Source organism: Manis pentadactyla, chromosome 7 (assembly GCF_030020395.1).
Source record: "Manis pentadactyla isolate mManPen7 chromosome 7, mManPen7.hap1, whole genome shotgun sequence".
NCBI lineage: Eukaryota > Metazoa > Chordata > Mammalia > Pholidota > Manidae > Manis > Manis pentadactyla.
This window is the reverse complement of record NC_080025.1, coordinates 54,842,530-54,860,020: the sequence shown is the minus strand read 5'-3', so window position 1 is coordinate 54,860,020 and position 17,491 is coordinate 54,842,530. Positions and strand designations below refer to the sequence as shown.

Genomic DNA, 17,491 nt, shown 5'->3' with positions numbered 1-17,491 from the left:
TTTTTTTTTTTGGATATGAGATACAGGAACCACAGTTCTAGTCCAAGGGAGGCTCTCACAAAAAGTGCTGTTCCTGGGCAAGGAGTGGACTGCTTATGACTAGAGGCCCAGTCCCCTGCCAGCCTGAATATGGCCATGGCTTATGGAGGTGGCTTTTGAAGGCTTAGCAGAATTTTCCTGTGAAAACATCTGGGCCTGTTTTCTTTTTTTTTTTGTAGGATAATTCTTTGACTACTTTCCCATTTCTTCTATGGAAATTTGTCTATTTAGACTTTCTCCACTAAGGAGAGGTAATTTTTGTTAAGCTGTGTTCTTCCAGCCACGCTGAAGAAGGTTGTGGGGTGCTTGGTTTGGAGCTGGGGAGTAAGCGGTGGACACCCAGCCAAAAGGCCATCTCTTGGCAGAGATATTCACCCCACCCACTATTTAGAAGATTTTCTTTTGAAAAGAGTATGATGACAGCTAGAGATTCTTTAGCTGAGCATAAGAATTTCAAGACCATGGTGTCCAACTCAATGTGTAGTTCAACTATTTGGTGGGAACATCTACTAAGTTAGTTTACTGATGAATCTTTGAAATCAGCTATACTGTGTAATTAACTTAATATCGGGCATCTTACCTGGCACATTGGAGGCAGTCTTTAAACATTTCTTGATCTTAACTCCTGGGCTTGGTATCACCTGGAGGATGAGAATCGTATCTTAGGCATCTTCTTTTGGTACGCAGCTCATGGAAACAAACTGAATTACAATTTGCTTGGATTCTTTTTGCTGATTTCAGCATAGGAATCAATTCAGCAGAAGAAAGGTCATTCCTTCAAGTGAACAAGAACAGAGATGCTCTGTCAGGCATAGCCAACTTGACATCATCGTTGACACAATAAGTAACAGTACTTATGAATCATCACCTATAAAAGTCATAATGTTTTCTTTCGGGTAGGATATCCGGAATCGAACTTGTCCTGCATGGACATTTTACCCCTTATTTAGCCCTACTCACTTATGCCTTTGCTCCTGTGCTGGACAGTTACCGTAAAGGATAATATGGGTTGGACAGTCTGTGAGTGGTGTGAGCAGAATGCCATAGAACCTCTTAATGAATTCTATGCATGGCATCAGAGAGAGAATTCCTACCAACACAAGGCCTATCCTGTAGCCATACTGTTTTAGCAATTGTGGCTCCAAGTGTGGAGGTAGTATGCCAGCATAGAGACATTTTCTCCAGGTGAAGGCGCTCTGCCTGCCTCTTTCCACCCCACTCTTACAGAGAAGAAGCCTGCCCAAAGCCCTTTTGATCCCTATGTTGCTGCAAGTCCACAACTAATCTTGACCATTATTTTTGATTGGTTTCCCGTTTTCCAGTTTCTTTGGCTCCACCCAGCAACTTTGGGTTGCTTTGAAGTAACTTTTTCAGTGGAGTGCAGCCCTTTCCTGCACTTGAGTATTTGACTGTACCCTCTGCATTGCTTAATCTGAAATACGGTCACTTGAGTGAAAGAGAAACACAGCAACCCCTCATCCTCATCACTTATTCCATCTCAGCCTCCTGGCCTCCCACACACCTTTTCCAATAATCACATGTAATGGCATGACAGGGCCTGGTTGTAGTTACCTGCATTGCATAGAGAAAGTGCTGGTGATGGCTTAGGCTGCTTCCATCATTTGCTGTGCAAATCCTCCCACCCCCGGCAATCACAGGCTCCAAGGGTCTTGGGCTGCAAATGTCTTCAGAGCAGAGATGTGAGAATACCCAAGGGCCAAATGGGAAGGCCAAGTTGGACAAGGCAGAAAGGAAATCTGACTGGGTCACTGAAAACAGAGAGGAAAGAAGAGGGTCTTGAAGCCGAAGGCAGGAAGCTACGTTTCCAGCGATGTCAGTCTGTTAACAGGAAGGTACATTCTTCACCGTGGCTGGATTTGTGAGTTGGCTGCTCAGGGCTGTGTGTAAAGGGCAGGAAATGAAATGAGTAGTGAGTATCTCCTCTCCTGAAATATACATAGAAAAGGGACAACTGAAAAACGTCAAAGAACAATTGATTTAGAAGATTGGCATATGTCCATCCTAAAAGAAGCAAAACCAGAATAAACTGCCTAACCTGACTTGGACTGTCCAGTATCCTCACCATCACCCCTGCCTCCTAACACAAAGCCACACTGTACGCTCCTCTTTTATTGCTGCCTTTGCTCCCTTTGGAGTTCCACTGCAGTGTCTCCTGGATTATAAGGTCAAATGCCATCTCTAGCATTTGATAGTATTTAGTGGTGAAAGAAGGAAAAGGAATATTTATTGAGAGCTTAGTATGCACCATATATTTCAAACACATCATCTGATGACATCCTCAAAGTCACCTTTCAAAACAGATTTTATAATCACATTTATATTTGAGACAACTACAGCACAGAGAAGTTAAGTAATTGCCCAATAACACAGAGCTAGCAAGTAGTGCATCCAGGGTTGTGTGTTTTCACTTTCACTCTTCCTTCCTTCACAGTTTTCTGTCAATACCCATTATCATGCTTATGTAAATGTCCATGTCCTTTCTTCCTTATGACTGTTACCTCCTTCGGAAGAAGTAGCATGCCTCAAAGCCACTCTGTAATTCCTGCCTTTTGCACAATGCCTGGATCCTGGATGAGTTGCTATCGCTCAGATTACTTTTGAAGTGTTACGTTGTGTTATGTTATATTATGTTATGTTATGTTATGTTATGCTATAACAGTTTTTCACTTGACTTCTTTTTCAAAGTTTATGTGCACAATTTGCAATGGGAAGTCTGCCTATCAACCAGTTGTATGGAAGTGATTCATTAGAAGCTGCCAAAAGGGAAATACAGTATTTCTTTCCTTTGCAAAGCACTTTAGCAGTGATTAAGCCTCATGTAACACATGAACAAAGAGGTAAATATTTAAAAATAAAGCCTGATGTATATGTTCTTTTCCAAATTTTGTGAAATTTTTCAAACTGTAGAAAAGTTGAAAGACTGATGCAATGAACCTATATTCCTCTATCTAGATTTTACAATGAACTTGTGTTGTATTTGCTCTTTCTCCCTTGTTTTCTGTCTCTCTTGTAACCAAAATGGTAAAGAATTTTGTTGAAGTCCTTTTCAGAGTTGATGATCATTTTTTTCTCCATAGATACATTAATATGAAAAATTATGCTAATGACATTTCTAATATGCTAATGACTATTCTAATATTGAGCTATTCACCCATTCCTCAATAAAGTCTACTTAATCATGGTGTATTTTTCATATATGCTTTTGGGTTCTGTGTGCTTATATTTCATTTGGGATTTTTTGCAGTGAGACTTGGAATAAGATTGGTTTGTACTTTTCATTTTTTGGTGCAGGGTTTAGATGACAATGTAAGCATGAAGCATGCTTATAATATATGTGAGTTGGCTGCTCAGGGCTGTGTTATGTTATGAAGCATGAATAAGATATCATTTTGTTCAGTGCTCTGAAAGAGTTTAAGTACCAGTGGAGGTGGCTTTTGAAGGCTTAGCAGAATTTTCCTGTGAAAACATCTGGGCCTGTTTTCTTTTTCTTTTTGTAGGATAATTCTTTGACCACTTTCCCATTTTTTCTAAGGAAATTGATCTATTTAGACTTTCTCCACTAAGGAGAGATAATTTTTGTTAAGCTGCATTCTTCCAGAAAATTATCCATTCCACCTGTACAAAGTTTTAAATGTCTTCTGTTTAACTTCCTGTTTTCAATGGTTATTTCCACCTTACCATTCCTCAATTTGTTGTCTTTCAAACAATTAGAATTTGATTTACTTATAAATTATATTGGTTTTCTCTTTCTGAATTCACTACATTCCATTTTTATCTTATTTTTTCCTTCCTTCTATTTTCTAGTAGTTTTTAAAATGTTCTAGCTTTTTGAACTGGATATTTAATTCATTTCTTTATTTTTGTCAGTAAAATTTTTAAGGTTGCACATTTTTCTCTGATTACTGCTTTAATTATATCCCATAGATTCTAATGGATAGTGTTTTTACTAACATTGTTTTTTAGAAAACCTGCAGTTTAAGTTTGTGTTTTACCGGGGCCATAGAGTTATTTAATAGATTTATCTTTTTAGAAAGTTTAAAAGAATTATTCTGATGGAGGAGAAATTTTATTTTATTATTATTGTATTTGGTGCATTATGGTTAGAGAAGGTCATTTGCAATTATTTCTTTTTTTTTTTGTAGATAATTATTTTTTATTGAAGGGTAGTTGACACACAGTATTACATTACATTAGTTTCAGGTGTACAACACAGTGATTCAACATTTATATACATGACAATTCTAGGTACCAGCTATCACCATACCAAGCTGTTACAATATCTTGACTATATTCCTTATGCTATACATTACATCCCGGTTACTTATTTATTTTACAATTGGAAGTGTGTACTTTTTTTTTGTGTGTGTGTGAGGGCATCTCTCATATTTATTGATCAAATGGTTGTCAACAACAATAAAATTCTGTATAGGGGAGTCAATGCTCAATGCACAATCATTAATCCACCCCAAGCCTAATCTTCATCAGTCTCCAATCTTCTGAGGCATAACAAACAAGTTCTTACATGGAGAACAAATTCTTACATAGTGAATAAGTTACATAGTGAACAGTACAAGGGCAGTCATCACAGAAACTTTTGGTTTTGCTCATGCATTATGAACTATAAACAGTTCAAATATGAATACTCATTTGATTTTTATACTTGATTTATATGTGGATACCACATTTCTCTCTTTATTATTATTATTCTTTTTAATAAAATGCTGAAGTGGTAGGTAGATACGAGATAAAGGTAGAAAACATAGTTTAGTGTTGTAAGAGAGCAAATGTAGATGATCAGGTGTGTGCCTGTAGACTATGTGTTAATTCAAGCTAGGCAAGGGCAATAAAACATCCACGTATGCAGAAGATTTCTCTCAGAACAGTGGGGGTGAGGTTCTAAGCCTTACCTCTGTTGATCCCCAATTTCTCACCTGATGACCCCCCTGCGACTGTGCCTGTGTTAGGTGGTTCCTCCCTTGAGGAATCTTACCCGTCTCTGGCTAACCAGTCATCTTCCGGGGCTATACAGGGAAATGTAAAGTTGGTAAGTGAGAGAGAAGCCTTATTGTTTGAAATGGTTAGCTTTTTATTTCTTTGCATATTTTATGCCCTGTAGCTTCCATGCCCAGCATTCGTCTTGAGGTATCTCTACCACTTGGAAGAACTACGATACTCGGTAAATTTGATATGAGGCACGAATTTTATTTAAGGGTTGTAATTAGGAAGGAAGAAGAAAAGCTATAGAAGTAGCAGGCGGAAGAAAACATGGGAAGATTGATTATTTCTTTGACATATCTTCTTGTAGAGTAACTTCAGCATGTATAGGTTTTAAGCTACTACTTAAATTGCACACACACATTAACATAATAGGAGTATAGTTACATAATCAAAGCATATCTGTAATTACCAGCCATCTCCAGTGAAACCAAGAAAACCAGTTAGGCACCTTAGGCATTTGTGGAAACTTATCTATGATATGGTGGATATTGTCCAACTGAACTTGAACAGTCTGAGAGAAATCAGACAAATTAAAACAACCCATTACTGGGGAATGTTCACATCCCTTATGTTCTTTTAACAGTAAATAGTCTGTAGTTGTAAGATTTTGGAGTGCTACAATTTGCACTTCTCCTAATTCTTGATTGAGTTCCAACAGTATAGATCCAGTCAAATTTGTTGTTTTACTGTATGCAGAGGCCAGCTTAGATATCTCCTTCATTCCCATGGCAAGTCCAGGAACTGGTGGGTTGAGTGCATCTACAGCTGTAGCAGTGCGTGGATCTTTGTTGGGGTTTTTTGATGATCATCTTCTGGCATGAGTCTTCCGGAGAGTGCTGATGTGGGAAGTTCTTTTTCATATCGTATCTTAGTTCATTTTCGGGGTAGCCCAATTAGGCTTTGATCCTCTGTATAAACACAAACAGACCCTTTGCCTACACTTTTATATGCCCTTTATACCCTTGTGTAGAACTCATTGGAGGTTACCACACAGGAACTGCCCTTTTTTTTTTTTTTGGTATCACTAATCTACACTTACATGATGAATATTATGTTTACTAGGCTCTCCCCTATACCAGGTCCCCCCTATAAACCCCTTTACAGTCACTGTCCATCAGCATAGCAAAACGTTGTAGAATCACTACTTGCCTTCTCTGTGTTGTACAGCCCTCCCTTTTTTCCTACCCCCCCATGCATGCTAATCTTAATACCCCCGTACTTCTCCCCCCCTTATCCCTCCCTACCCACCCATCCTCCCCAGTCCCTTTCCCTTTGGTACCTGTTAGTCCATTCTTGAGTTCTGTGATTCTGTTGCTGTTTTGTTCCTTCAGTTTTTCCTTTGTTCTTATATTCCACAGATGAGTGAAATCATTTGGTATTTCACTTTCTCCGCTTGGCTTGTTTCACTGAGCATAATACCCTCCAGCTCCATCCATGTTGCTGCAAATGGTTGGATTTGCCCTTTTCTTATGGCTGAGTAGTATTCCATTGTGTATATGTACCACATCTTCTTTATCCATTCATCTATCGATGGACATTTAGGTTGCTTCCAATTCTTGGCTATTGTAAATAGTGCTGCGATAAACATAGGGGTGCACTGATTTTTCTCATACTTGGTTGCTGCATTCTTAGGGTAAATTCCTAGGAGTGCAATTCCTGGGTCAAATGGTAAGTCTGTTTTGAGCATTTTGATGTACCTCCATACTGCTTTCCGCAATGGTTGAACTAACTTATATTCCCACCAGCAGTGTAGGAGGGTTCCCCTTTCTCCACAGCCTCGCCGACATTTGTTGTTGTTTGTCTTTTGGATGGCAGCCATCCTTACTGGTGTGAGGTGATACTTCATTGTAGTTTTAATTTTATTTCTCTGATAATTAGCGATGTGGAGCATCTTTTCATGTGTCTGTTGGCCATCTGTATTTCTTTTTTGGAGAACTGTCTGTTCAGTTCCTCTGCCATTTTTTAATTGGGTTATTTGTTTTTTGTTTGTTGAGGCGTGTGAGCTCCTTATATATTCTGGACGTCAAGCCTTTATCGGATGTGTCATTTTCAAAGATATTCTCCCATACTGTAGGGATCCTTCTTGTTCTATTGATGGTGTCTTTTGCTGTACAGAAGCTTTTCAGCTTAATATAGTCCCACTTACTCATTTTTGCTGTTGTTTTCCTTGCCCGGGGAGATATGTTCAAGAAGAGGTCACTCATGTTTATGTCTAAGAGGTTTTTGCCTATGTTTTCTTCCAAGAGTTTAATGGTTTCATGGCTTACATTCAGGTCTTTGATCCATTTTGAGTTTACTTTTGTATATGGGGTTAGACAATGGTCCAGTTTCATTCTCCTACATGTAGCTGTCCAGTTTTGCCAGCACCACCTGTTGAAGAGACTGTCATTTCGCCATTGTATGTCCATGGCTCCTTTATCAAATATTAATTGACCATATATGTCTGGGTTAATGTCTGGATTCTCTAGTCTTTTCCATTGGTCTGTGGCTCTGCTCTTGTGCCAGTACCAAATTGTCTTGATTACTATGCCTTTATAGTAGAGCTTGAAGTTGGGGAGTGAGATCCCCCCTACTTTATTCTTCTTTCTCAGGATTGCTTTGGCTATTCGGGGTCTTTGGTGTTTCCATATGAATTTTTGAATTATTTGTTCCAGTTCATTGAAGAATGTTGCTGGTAGTTTCATAGGGATTGCATCAAATCTGTATATTGCTTTGGGCAGGATGGCCATTTTGACGATATTAATTCTTCCTAGCCACGAGCATGGGATGAGTTTCCATCTGCAGTTGCTGTGGGCGCTGTCTGGCTCGGGCAGTGGCTCCAAAGTGGTGGAGTCGCGTTGGATGGGGAGCGTCTGGGAGGCTATTTAACTCCGTAAGGGGCCTCCCTGCTCCCTGCAGCCCAGGGGTTAGGGTGCCCAGAGATCCCCGGATTCCCTACCTCTGGATTAAGTGACCCGCCCTGCCCCTTTAAGACTTCCAAAAAGCACCCGCCAAAACAAAACAACGACCACCAAAAAAAAAAAAAAAAAAAAAAAATTTTAAATTAAAAAAAAATTTTTTTAATTAAAAAAAAAAAAGGTCACTTGCTTTTCTGGTGTCCTCCAGCACCAGGCCACCAGTGCCCACTCACTGTTCTTGCTGCCCTGTTTCCCTAGTATTGGGGTCTCTATCCCTTTAAGACTTCCAAAAAGCGCTCGCCAAAACAAAACAGAAAAAAAAAAAAATTGGTCGCTCGCTTTTCTTATGTCCTCCGGCGCCCGGCCTCCAGTGCCCGCTCACTGTTCTTGCTGCCCTGTTTCCCTAGTATCCAGGGCCCCCTGGGCACATACTGTGTCTGCACTCTGGCCTGGATGGCTGGGGCTGGGTGTTCGGCAGCCCTGGGCTCCGTCTCCCTCCCGCTCTGCCTGCTCTTCTCCCGCCGGGAGCTGGGGGGATGGTCGCTCGGCTCCCGCCGGGCCGGGGCTTGTATCTTACCCCCTTTGCGAGGCGCTGGGTTCTCTCAGGTGCGGATGTGGTCTGGATATTGTCCTGTGTCCTCTGGTCTTTATTCTAGGAAGGGTTGTCTTTGTTATATTTTCATAGATATATGTGGTTTTGGGAGGAGATTTCCGCTGCTCTACTCACGCCGCCATCTTCCGCCCCCTCCCCCGCAATTATTTCTTCTTTATTGGAATTGCTATGGTTTTGTTGAACTACCTTACCATATAGTAATTTTTTGTGAATATTCTGTGTATGTGAAAAAAAAGGATATTCTCTACAACATGGGGCAAAATTTGAGTGTATGACCTACCTTACTATTTGTTTAGGTGATGTCTTCTATGGGCTTACTTTATTTTTGGCCAACTTGATCTATCTTGGACTGTTGGTGATGATGAGTCACCTACTTTTTAGTATGTTGCCATTTCTCCTATAGTTTCTGGTTTATAATGGTGCCTGTCATGTTACTTGATATATAGACATTCATGGTGAATTTGAGCTTTTAGCATCATACAATGTCCTTCTTTGTCTCACTAAATGCTTTGGAACCTGAACTCTAGGTTGTCTGGTATCAAGACCACACACTTGCTTTCTTATTATTTATACTTACCTGGAACCTTTTTGCCTATTTATTATTTTGAGCCTTTTTGAATCATTCTGTTTGGGTGTGATGTCAGAGATTGAACATCTATATTAACATATTATAGTTCTTCTGAATGTCAATCTTTTTAAGTTTAATTTAGTTTAACATAGTTTTCGTTCTTTAAATCACAGCATGCAAGTAAAACAATTACTTTCCTTAGTAATTTCAATCCATTGAACATGGAGTGAAAGTGAAAGCAATCTGTAAGATTACCAACTATCTATTTTCCCTAGAGGGGATCTTGAGGCGTATTAAAGAGGCTGGATTTGATATAACACAGATGAAGGAAATGCTTCTAACTGAAGAGCATGCAGACAAAATTTATTCAAAAATAAAAGGAAGAGACTTTTATAAAGATCTATTGGAAATGTTATCTGAGTAAGTTTCTGTTACATAGCTCTTTGCATTATTAAAGTAGTAAATGTTCATAGAAACTTTGAAAAATACAAAAATCACTTTGTATAAAATATTCCATCTCATTCATTAAAAGGTATCCTGTTAATATTTAGGTTTTGTTTCTTTTTCCTTCCTTCCTCCCATCCTTATCTTCCTTTTTCTCTCCTTCCTTCTTTTCTTTCTTTCTTCCCCTTTCTCTAGGCCTTCACATCAGATAAAGAGGCTCTCTGCTTTTAAATCCCTCCTTTGCCAACATCCATAATCTGTGCCTTGTTTTCCTTATCTGTAAGGTGAGGGTAATAACAGTATTTACCTCATAGGTTTGTTCTGATGGCTAATTAATTCATACATTGAAAGTACTTGAAACAGAGCCTGGCATATATTCCTAGAATGAAACTGCAGCTTTCTTCTAGCACAAAAACCTGTTGATAAAGGAAGAAATGAAAAAAAAACCCACAAATTACACTGATAAGAACAAAGAATAAAGATGAGCTCTCTGGATGAAGCTGTAGCCTTCTGTCTTTAGCTGGGTATGCAGTCTCCACAGTTGTAATCTGCCTGTCTTCTGAAAGCATTGTTATTTGCAGGGGCCCATCTGTGGTCATGATCCTGACCAAGTGGAATGCTGTTTCAGAATGGAGACGATTGATGGGTCCCACAGACCCAGATGAAGCAAAACTACTGTCCCCTGACTCTATCCGAGCCAAGTTTGGAAGAAGTGTTTTGAAAAATGCTGTGCATGGATCATCTAATATCAGTGAGGCAGTGGAGGTCATAAATAGTGTATTTGAAGACATGGATCCTGAGAATCCTGAGGATTGAAGTACAGTACCTCTTTAATTATTATTTTCTTTGCTTGTTACAGTGACTGGGCCTAGGACAAGGCTATCCTGGGAAGACCAGCACTATTCCCATATTCCTGAATCAAATTTTATCTCTTGCCAGACACTTTATTGCTGTTTCATAGTAACCTTGAAGCCTCAAAGCTCAGATGTGTAGATGCCAGGGACCTGGGAGACAGTGCTGCAAGTGAAATACCCTTGGGTTTGCAAGTCCTGGTCTCTGGCTGTTTGTGCCATCTGCCATGACACAGTCCATACAGTCCCTCTCCTCAACTCCCCTCCACTTCTCCACTTTGAATGGGCAGAGTCTCTCAGTAGCCTCAACTCTGTTTTCTAAGTATTTGGAAACTTGGAACCTACTAACTACCTGTAGGTGCTATGTGATAATGTAATCAAATGGAAGATTAGAAATCATAAAGTAAGCAAAAGGCAATCACTTCTATTCCTTGGCAAAGAGGTACTTACTGAGGAGCAGTAGCTGTGCAATATGTATGTGGATTGACTTCTTAGTTGGTGATGAAGACTTGAAAATGTTTTTATCTAGGCCAGTGTGAGAGAATATGAGAGAGGTGACTTTTTCCATCAGATCTACTTTCCTTCTTTATTTTCAAAAAGCAGGCTCACAATGTACACCTGTATGACTCTGGCTGCTGATCTGAATATTACTGTACAGCCTTCCCACACAGAGTGTTTTCTCCTGAAGTAGCCAAATTGAGAATCAGTCACCAGAGCATAATGAGAAAGCAATGTGAAATGGAGAAGCCCCTCCACACCTAGCCAGGTTCCTCAGGGAGAGATGAGTACATTGTTACCTTAATAGTTCCTTTAAGCCATGATTTCTCCAGTTTTAAGAACATTGTAAAAAAACAGATACATAAAATAAAAATAAATTCTGGCATAGTGTAGCTCATTCCATAAGTCTGATTCGATTATAGAACAAGGCATATGTATATGATATACATGATTATAGAACCCATAAACATATGTTGGGAAAATATGTATTGTATATCTGCTTGAATTGTGGATTCTTGGTTAATACATACCTGATTGAATAAAGGTTATTACCTTCAAGCAAATGTAAATCTAATGGGGAGACAAAACTCACAAAAACCACACCTAACTACCAGAAGACAGTAGATTATTAAGCATGCAAGTGATGAATGAGAGAGGGATGGGAGGTGAATGGAACTACATTCTGTTTATAGCGTCTATTAGCAATATAGTGTATACTATTCTAACATATGCATATCACTCCCTTTTTTGATGAGGGGAGTGTTATGAATAATATAGGGGATTTTGAATTAGTTCAGTGCTGAGTTGACAGGTATGTTTGATGGGTAGGTGCTGGAGAAGAAAGAATGAAGAAGATCTTGAAAATTAGTAGGATTTTCAAAATCAGAGGTAAGGAAACAAGAGAGAATTGGGTCTTAAAAGTTTCTAAACCATCTGAACTATCATATATATATATGTGTGTATATGTGTGTATGTACATATACATATACTAAATCATACCAGTATGATGGCTAGAATTGTGGATCTGTTTCATATGTTCAATAATTATATTTGTTTAGATCATGTTATATGCTGCACACTGTTTCAGGGATAAATACACATAGTCCTTGTTTAACATGGGTTTCTAGGGTTCTTAGCTGTAAGCACAGAGTGCTATGAGAAAATACATATAGGAGATGGAGAAGGAAAGTGAGATGCAAGCTATCCAGGCAGGAGGGATTGAAAACATCAAAGTGAAAGATGACAGCAACCTGAAATAATGTATAAATGGTGTTTTAGTGATAAGTGGAATGATCAAAGAATTCTTAGAAGGCTGCATTGTGTCCACAGAACATGATGACTGACTACCACTCTGCTACATAAGTGGGAAAAAATAAGTCTTCCTGGCTGGAGTAACTGAGGAAATGATCTAACCATTCCCAGGGAATACAGAAGAGAGAAATAGGCTAGAAGGAAATACCATGAGTTCTGTTTCAGTCATGCTGGGAAGAAGGCATATGAATTGAGAGTATAAGTCAGCCCCTCAGAGCAAAGGAGTCAAGAAGGCTCCACTGGAGTGATGTTAGCAAAATGGTGAAGTAGGCAGCTCTAAGCTCACATTCCACAACAGGGACATTGAAAACAACCAGGAACAGTCAGAAACAACTTTGTCAGAATTCTGGGTAATAATCAAAGGTTTACAGCAACCAAGTGGATGTGAATCAACAAAAAGGCACCTTAAAAATGATATGATATGAAAACCTTATGACACTTTTACTTGCCCCTGCCATACTATTTCTCCAGCTTTGTGACAGTCTTGAAGATCACATTCTGTGTTCCCAGTGTGGGACCCTGGTCTCTGGTTCCAGAGAGAATATAGTAGATATTTGTCACAAATTATTGTGTTTTTCTGTTCTAACCTGTCTGAAGGCTATCCAAAGGCTAACATAAGGCATTCATCTTTGTTCCACCCAACAAAAACCACTCACAGAGGAGAAATGGTGAGCATAATATGGTGGTCAAAATCCCCACAGCTGCCTGGGGCTGATGATATGGTTGCGACACACAGCAGACCACCTAAAGTCAGGGAGGAAAACCTGGGGAGAGAGTTTCTTTGGGAAATTTGGGCATTCAGAAGCACTAATGTGTACTGGGGAATTTAGAAGGCCACACATGTACCTGGGACAAGATACATGCTCAGAAAAGATCTGAGGGACCCAACTTTTCACAACTGGCTTATCTACAGGCTCAGTACAAGCAGGAAGTGAAGTCAGAGGCAGAATTTTAAAAAGCCTGGCTAAACATTAAAGACATGCTGCAGCACAGAGCCAAACCACAGAGACTTGGAGAAGTGGTTTGTTGTTGTTTTTAAATCCTGGCTTTCAAGGAATTCTCAGTCAAAACAATGACTGAACACAAACTAAGTCTTCACCAATGAAGAAGAGGAAACTCTGAGCAAAAGGGGGAAAAATGATTTTCAGAGGTACCACATTAGAATAGTTGGAAGTCGCATTTTAAACAACAAAACTGCAAAATACAAGGAAATAGGAAAGTATGGCTCATTCACAGGAAAATATTGATGGAAACTATCCCTGAGGAAGCCCACACATTGGACTTACTGGATAAAGACTTAAAGCAACTGTCTTAATATGCTCAAACCATGGATAAAAACTAAAGAAAATCAGGAAAATGATGTATGCACAAAATGAGGATATCAATAGAAATCATAAATTAAACTAAGTTACAGGAATTCTGGAGCTGAAAAATGGAATAACTGCATTAAAAACTTCACTAGAGAGGAAATAGAGGACTTGAACAATATATAGTTCAATTAGGCCTAAAAGATATATAAGGAACACTCTATCAGTCAACACATTCGTCTTACATGCACATGGAACATTCTCTAAGATAAACTATAGGTTAGACTATGAAAAAGTCTTAACAAATTTTAAAAATATTGAAATCATATTATGTTTTTTGACTACAATAGAATGATACTAAAAACCAACTACAAAAATAAAGCTGGAAAACTCATAAATATGTGGAAATTAAACAACACAGCACAGTCTTAGAACCAATGAGTCATAAAAGAAATCACAAAAGAAATTAGAAAATACCCTGAGATGATTGAAATGAAAATGCATTCTACTTAACATAGTATTGGAAGTTGTAGGCAAAGCAACTAGGCAAGAGAAAGAAATGAAGCATCCAAATTGGAAAGGAAAACCTGAAACTATCTCCATTAGCAGAAAACATGATCTTACATATAGTAAACCCTAAAGAATTACACACACACACATAAATTGTTAACAATAATTCAGCAAAGGCACAGGATACAAAATCACACTAAAAAATTATTTGTTTCTATATACTATCAATGAAAAATCCAAAAAGGAAATTAAGTAAATGATTTAATTTACTATAGATTAAAAAAGAGTAAAACACTGAGAAATAAATTAATCAGCATACAAGTGGAAGGCTTTTACACTAAAAAACATAAAACAATGCTGAAAAAAACTAAGGAAGACTTAAATAGGTAGAAAGACATCCTTTGTTCATGGATTGAAAAACTTAACACTGTAAAGATGACAATGTTATCCAAAGTCATCTATACATTCAATGTAATCCCTATAAAATCCCAGTGGTGGTTTTGCAGAAATAGAAAACCTCATTTTAATATTCATAAGAAATTTCAAGCGACTCAGAGTAGCCAAGACAATCTTGAAAAAGAACAAAGTTGGAGCACTCCCATTTCCTGATTTCAAAACTTACTACAAGCCACCATAGTTGAAACAGTGCATTAGTGGCATAAGGTTAGATATCGAGACTAATGGAATTGAATTGAGAGCCTACAAATAAATGTTCACATCCATGGTCAGTTGATGTTTTGCAAGGGTGCCATAACCATTCAGTGAAAAAAGAATAGTCTCTTCAATGAATGGTACTGGGAAAACTAGATATCTACATTAAAAAGAAAGAAGTTGGACAAAAATTAATTCAAAGTGGATCAAATACATAAATTTAAGATCTAAAACTATAAAACTCTTAGGAGAAAACAGGGGAAAATCTGCAGGGCCCTGGATTAGGCAATGGTTTCTTAAATATGGCACCAAAAACACAGGCAACAAAAGAAAGAAAACAAAGCATAGATAAATTGGACTTAGTCAAAATTTAAAACTTTGTGCATCAAAGGAAGCTACCAAAATAATGAAAAGACACCCCCCAGAATGGGAGAAAATATTTGCAAATCATATATCTGATATGGGTTTAATATCAGAAGTAGACAAAGGACTTGAATAGACATTTTTCCAAAGAAGATAAATGACCAACAAGCATGTGACAAGTTCTTCAATGTAACTAGTCACTAGAGAAATGCAAATCAAAACTACAATGAGATGCCACCTTGCTCCTAACTAGTATGGTTATAATAAAAAAGGGAACGTAACAAGTATTGGTAAATATGTGGAGAAGTTGATACCCTTATATATGGAAGGAATATAAAATAGGAGAGCTTCTGTGGAAAACAGTGTGGCAGTTCCTCAGAAGGTTAAACATGGAATATAGTTGACCCAACAATTCCACCCCTAGGTGTATACTCAAGAAAATTCAAAACAGGCAAACATAAACTTGTACACCAGTGTTCACAGTAGCATTATTCACAATAGCCAAAAAGTAGAAACAACCCAAGTGTCCCTCAATAGAAGACAAAATATGGTATGTACATACAATGGAATATTATTTAACTGTAAAAAGGAACAAAGTATTGATAAATGCTATAACCTAGATCAACCTTGAAAACATTATACTAAATAAAATAAGTCAGACACAAAAGAACAAATATTTTTTAATTCCACTTATGAAAAATACCTAGAATAGGCAAATTCATAGGGATGAAAAGTAGACTAGAGGTCACTAGGGGCCGGAGTGAGGGAGAAACTGAGACTTACTGCTTAATGGGTATAGAATTTCTGTTGAAGGTGATGAAAATTTGGCAATAGATTGTGGTTGGGTGCAAACTGAATATAATTAATACCATTGATTTGTACATTTAAAGTGGTTAAAATGGTACATTTTATGTTACATGTATTTTTATCATAATAAAAGTAGTAAAAAAAATAAGGAAGAATGGTTCCTCAGGGAAGCACAAAAATCCATCACAACAGAATTCTCTAAAATGCCTTCAAAAATGATACAAAATTAGTCTAATCTTATGACACATTTAAAAGGAATGCATATAATCCTCACATCAAAATCCTTAAGTAGAAGTAATCCTTTAATAAAGTTTCTTGAAGAGATACCAAAGAAAGGATTCTTTTTCAAGCAAAATATAACTAAAGCAGTAACAACAAATTCCTAAAACGCTTCATTGGGCATCTCTGTCCTCGGAGTCCCCCTGGGCCCTGAAGTTGCTCCTCGGGTTCTTCCCTCCCCCGTCCCACCCCAGCCTCTCCATCAAGTTCAGTAAATAGCTACACAGTCAGTCCTGCTGGCTTTCTCATCTCCTTCCAGTTTTCTTCCTCACCTTTGGCTTAGCTGTCAATGAAAGAATTGGGTAGAACATTGTGGTTACTCACAAATTAAAGCTTTTCACTCTGTTGAAAGCATTTGTTCATTAGTACATTGGGTTGTAAATCCTTTCTGATTGCTTACTTGCTGCCTCAGGCAGTGTATAGGTTGACAAGAGACCATCTCCCCAGCTCTGCAGTTATACACATCGGGGATTTGTGTATTCGATGGAAACTCATAACTGCCTTAAAATTAGCATATAGCTTTGTGCTATATCTTATCAAACATATTCTGTCATTTCCTAGAACTTTGAGAAGTTAATGCATATGAGTTCACACCGACATATAAGCATGTGGCACAGCTTCCTGGAAGGAATGACAAAGACATGCTGTGGAGGAAGACTCAATGTTACCTCAAGTTGAAGGCTCACCTCAAAGTGAAAATCACATGGCTAAGCATAACAACAATAAAACATTTAACAATAAGAAAATCAACAAATCCTCATGTTTGTTTTTACCCGATCTTTCAAAGAGGATTTAAGGTGGCTTATATAAGCACACACAAGATTCAACAAAATAATTGGGGAAACACTTAGGGGGAAGAAGAGTATAGGAGAGAGCCAGTGAACCCAGGAGCGGCGTTATATACAGATGCTCATTGCAAGGCCCGAAGGTACTATGTAGAGGTTGGCCCTAAATCTGACTAAGCATTCCAGCAGAAAACTCTGAAAAGGGACATATCGACTTACATAATTTGCAGTGTAGCTAGAGGACAGTGTAGGCATGTACGTTGCCCTCCCATGGTAAGATAATGCAAATCTCCCCACGGATAGGAGATGGTAATCAGCCAAAGTTTTCACTGTCTTTGGCATTTTCCCCTCTCAGGATGTAATTTGAATGATGTTTACTACAGGGATACACTCTTCAGCTTTCAGCCAGGGTCCTGTGCAATTCTCAGTATGCTGGCTATGACGTCTACCCAGGTGTCCTGAGGGGGAGGCTGGATAGGTTATGGAGGCAGATCCCACATAGCCTGTCTGCTGAAAGGGAGGCAGGGCCTCTCGCCAGACCTGGACCTT

At 38.5% G+C, this 17,491-nt stretch overlaps 1 protein-coding gene across 1 annotated transcript in view; it reads left to right on the top strand.

Annotated features, from left to right (window-relative positions):
* NME8 (NME/NM23 family member 8) overlaps positions 1–16,861 on the top strand; it is a 50,928-nt gene extending 34,067 nt beyond the window's left edge. The window contains exons 14-17 of the mRNA XM_036918940.2: positions 2,746–2,897; positions 9,412–9,556; positions 10,162–10,397; positions 16,719–16,861. Of these exons, the coding sequence (XP_036774835.2) occupies positions 2,746–2,897; positions 9,412–9,556; positions 10,162–10,396 (532 nt within the window). The 3' untranslated portion in view covers position 10,397; positions 16,719–16,861. The remainder of the gene's footprint in view (positions 1–2,745; positions 2,898–9,411; positions 9,557–10,161; positions 10,398–16,718) is intronic.
* The last annotated feature ends 630 nt before the right edge of the window (positions 16,862–17,491 follow it).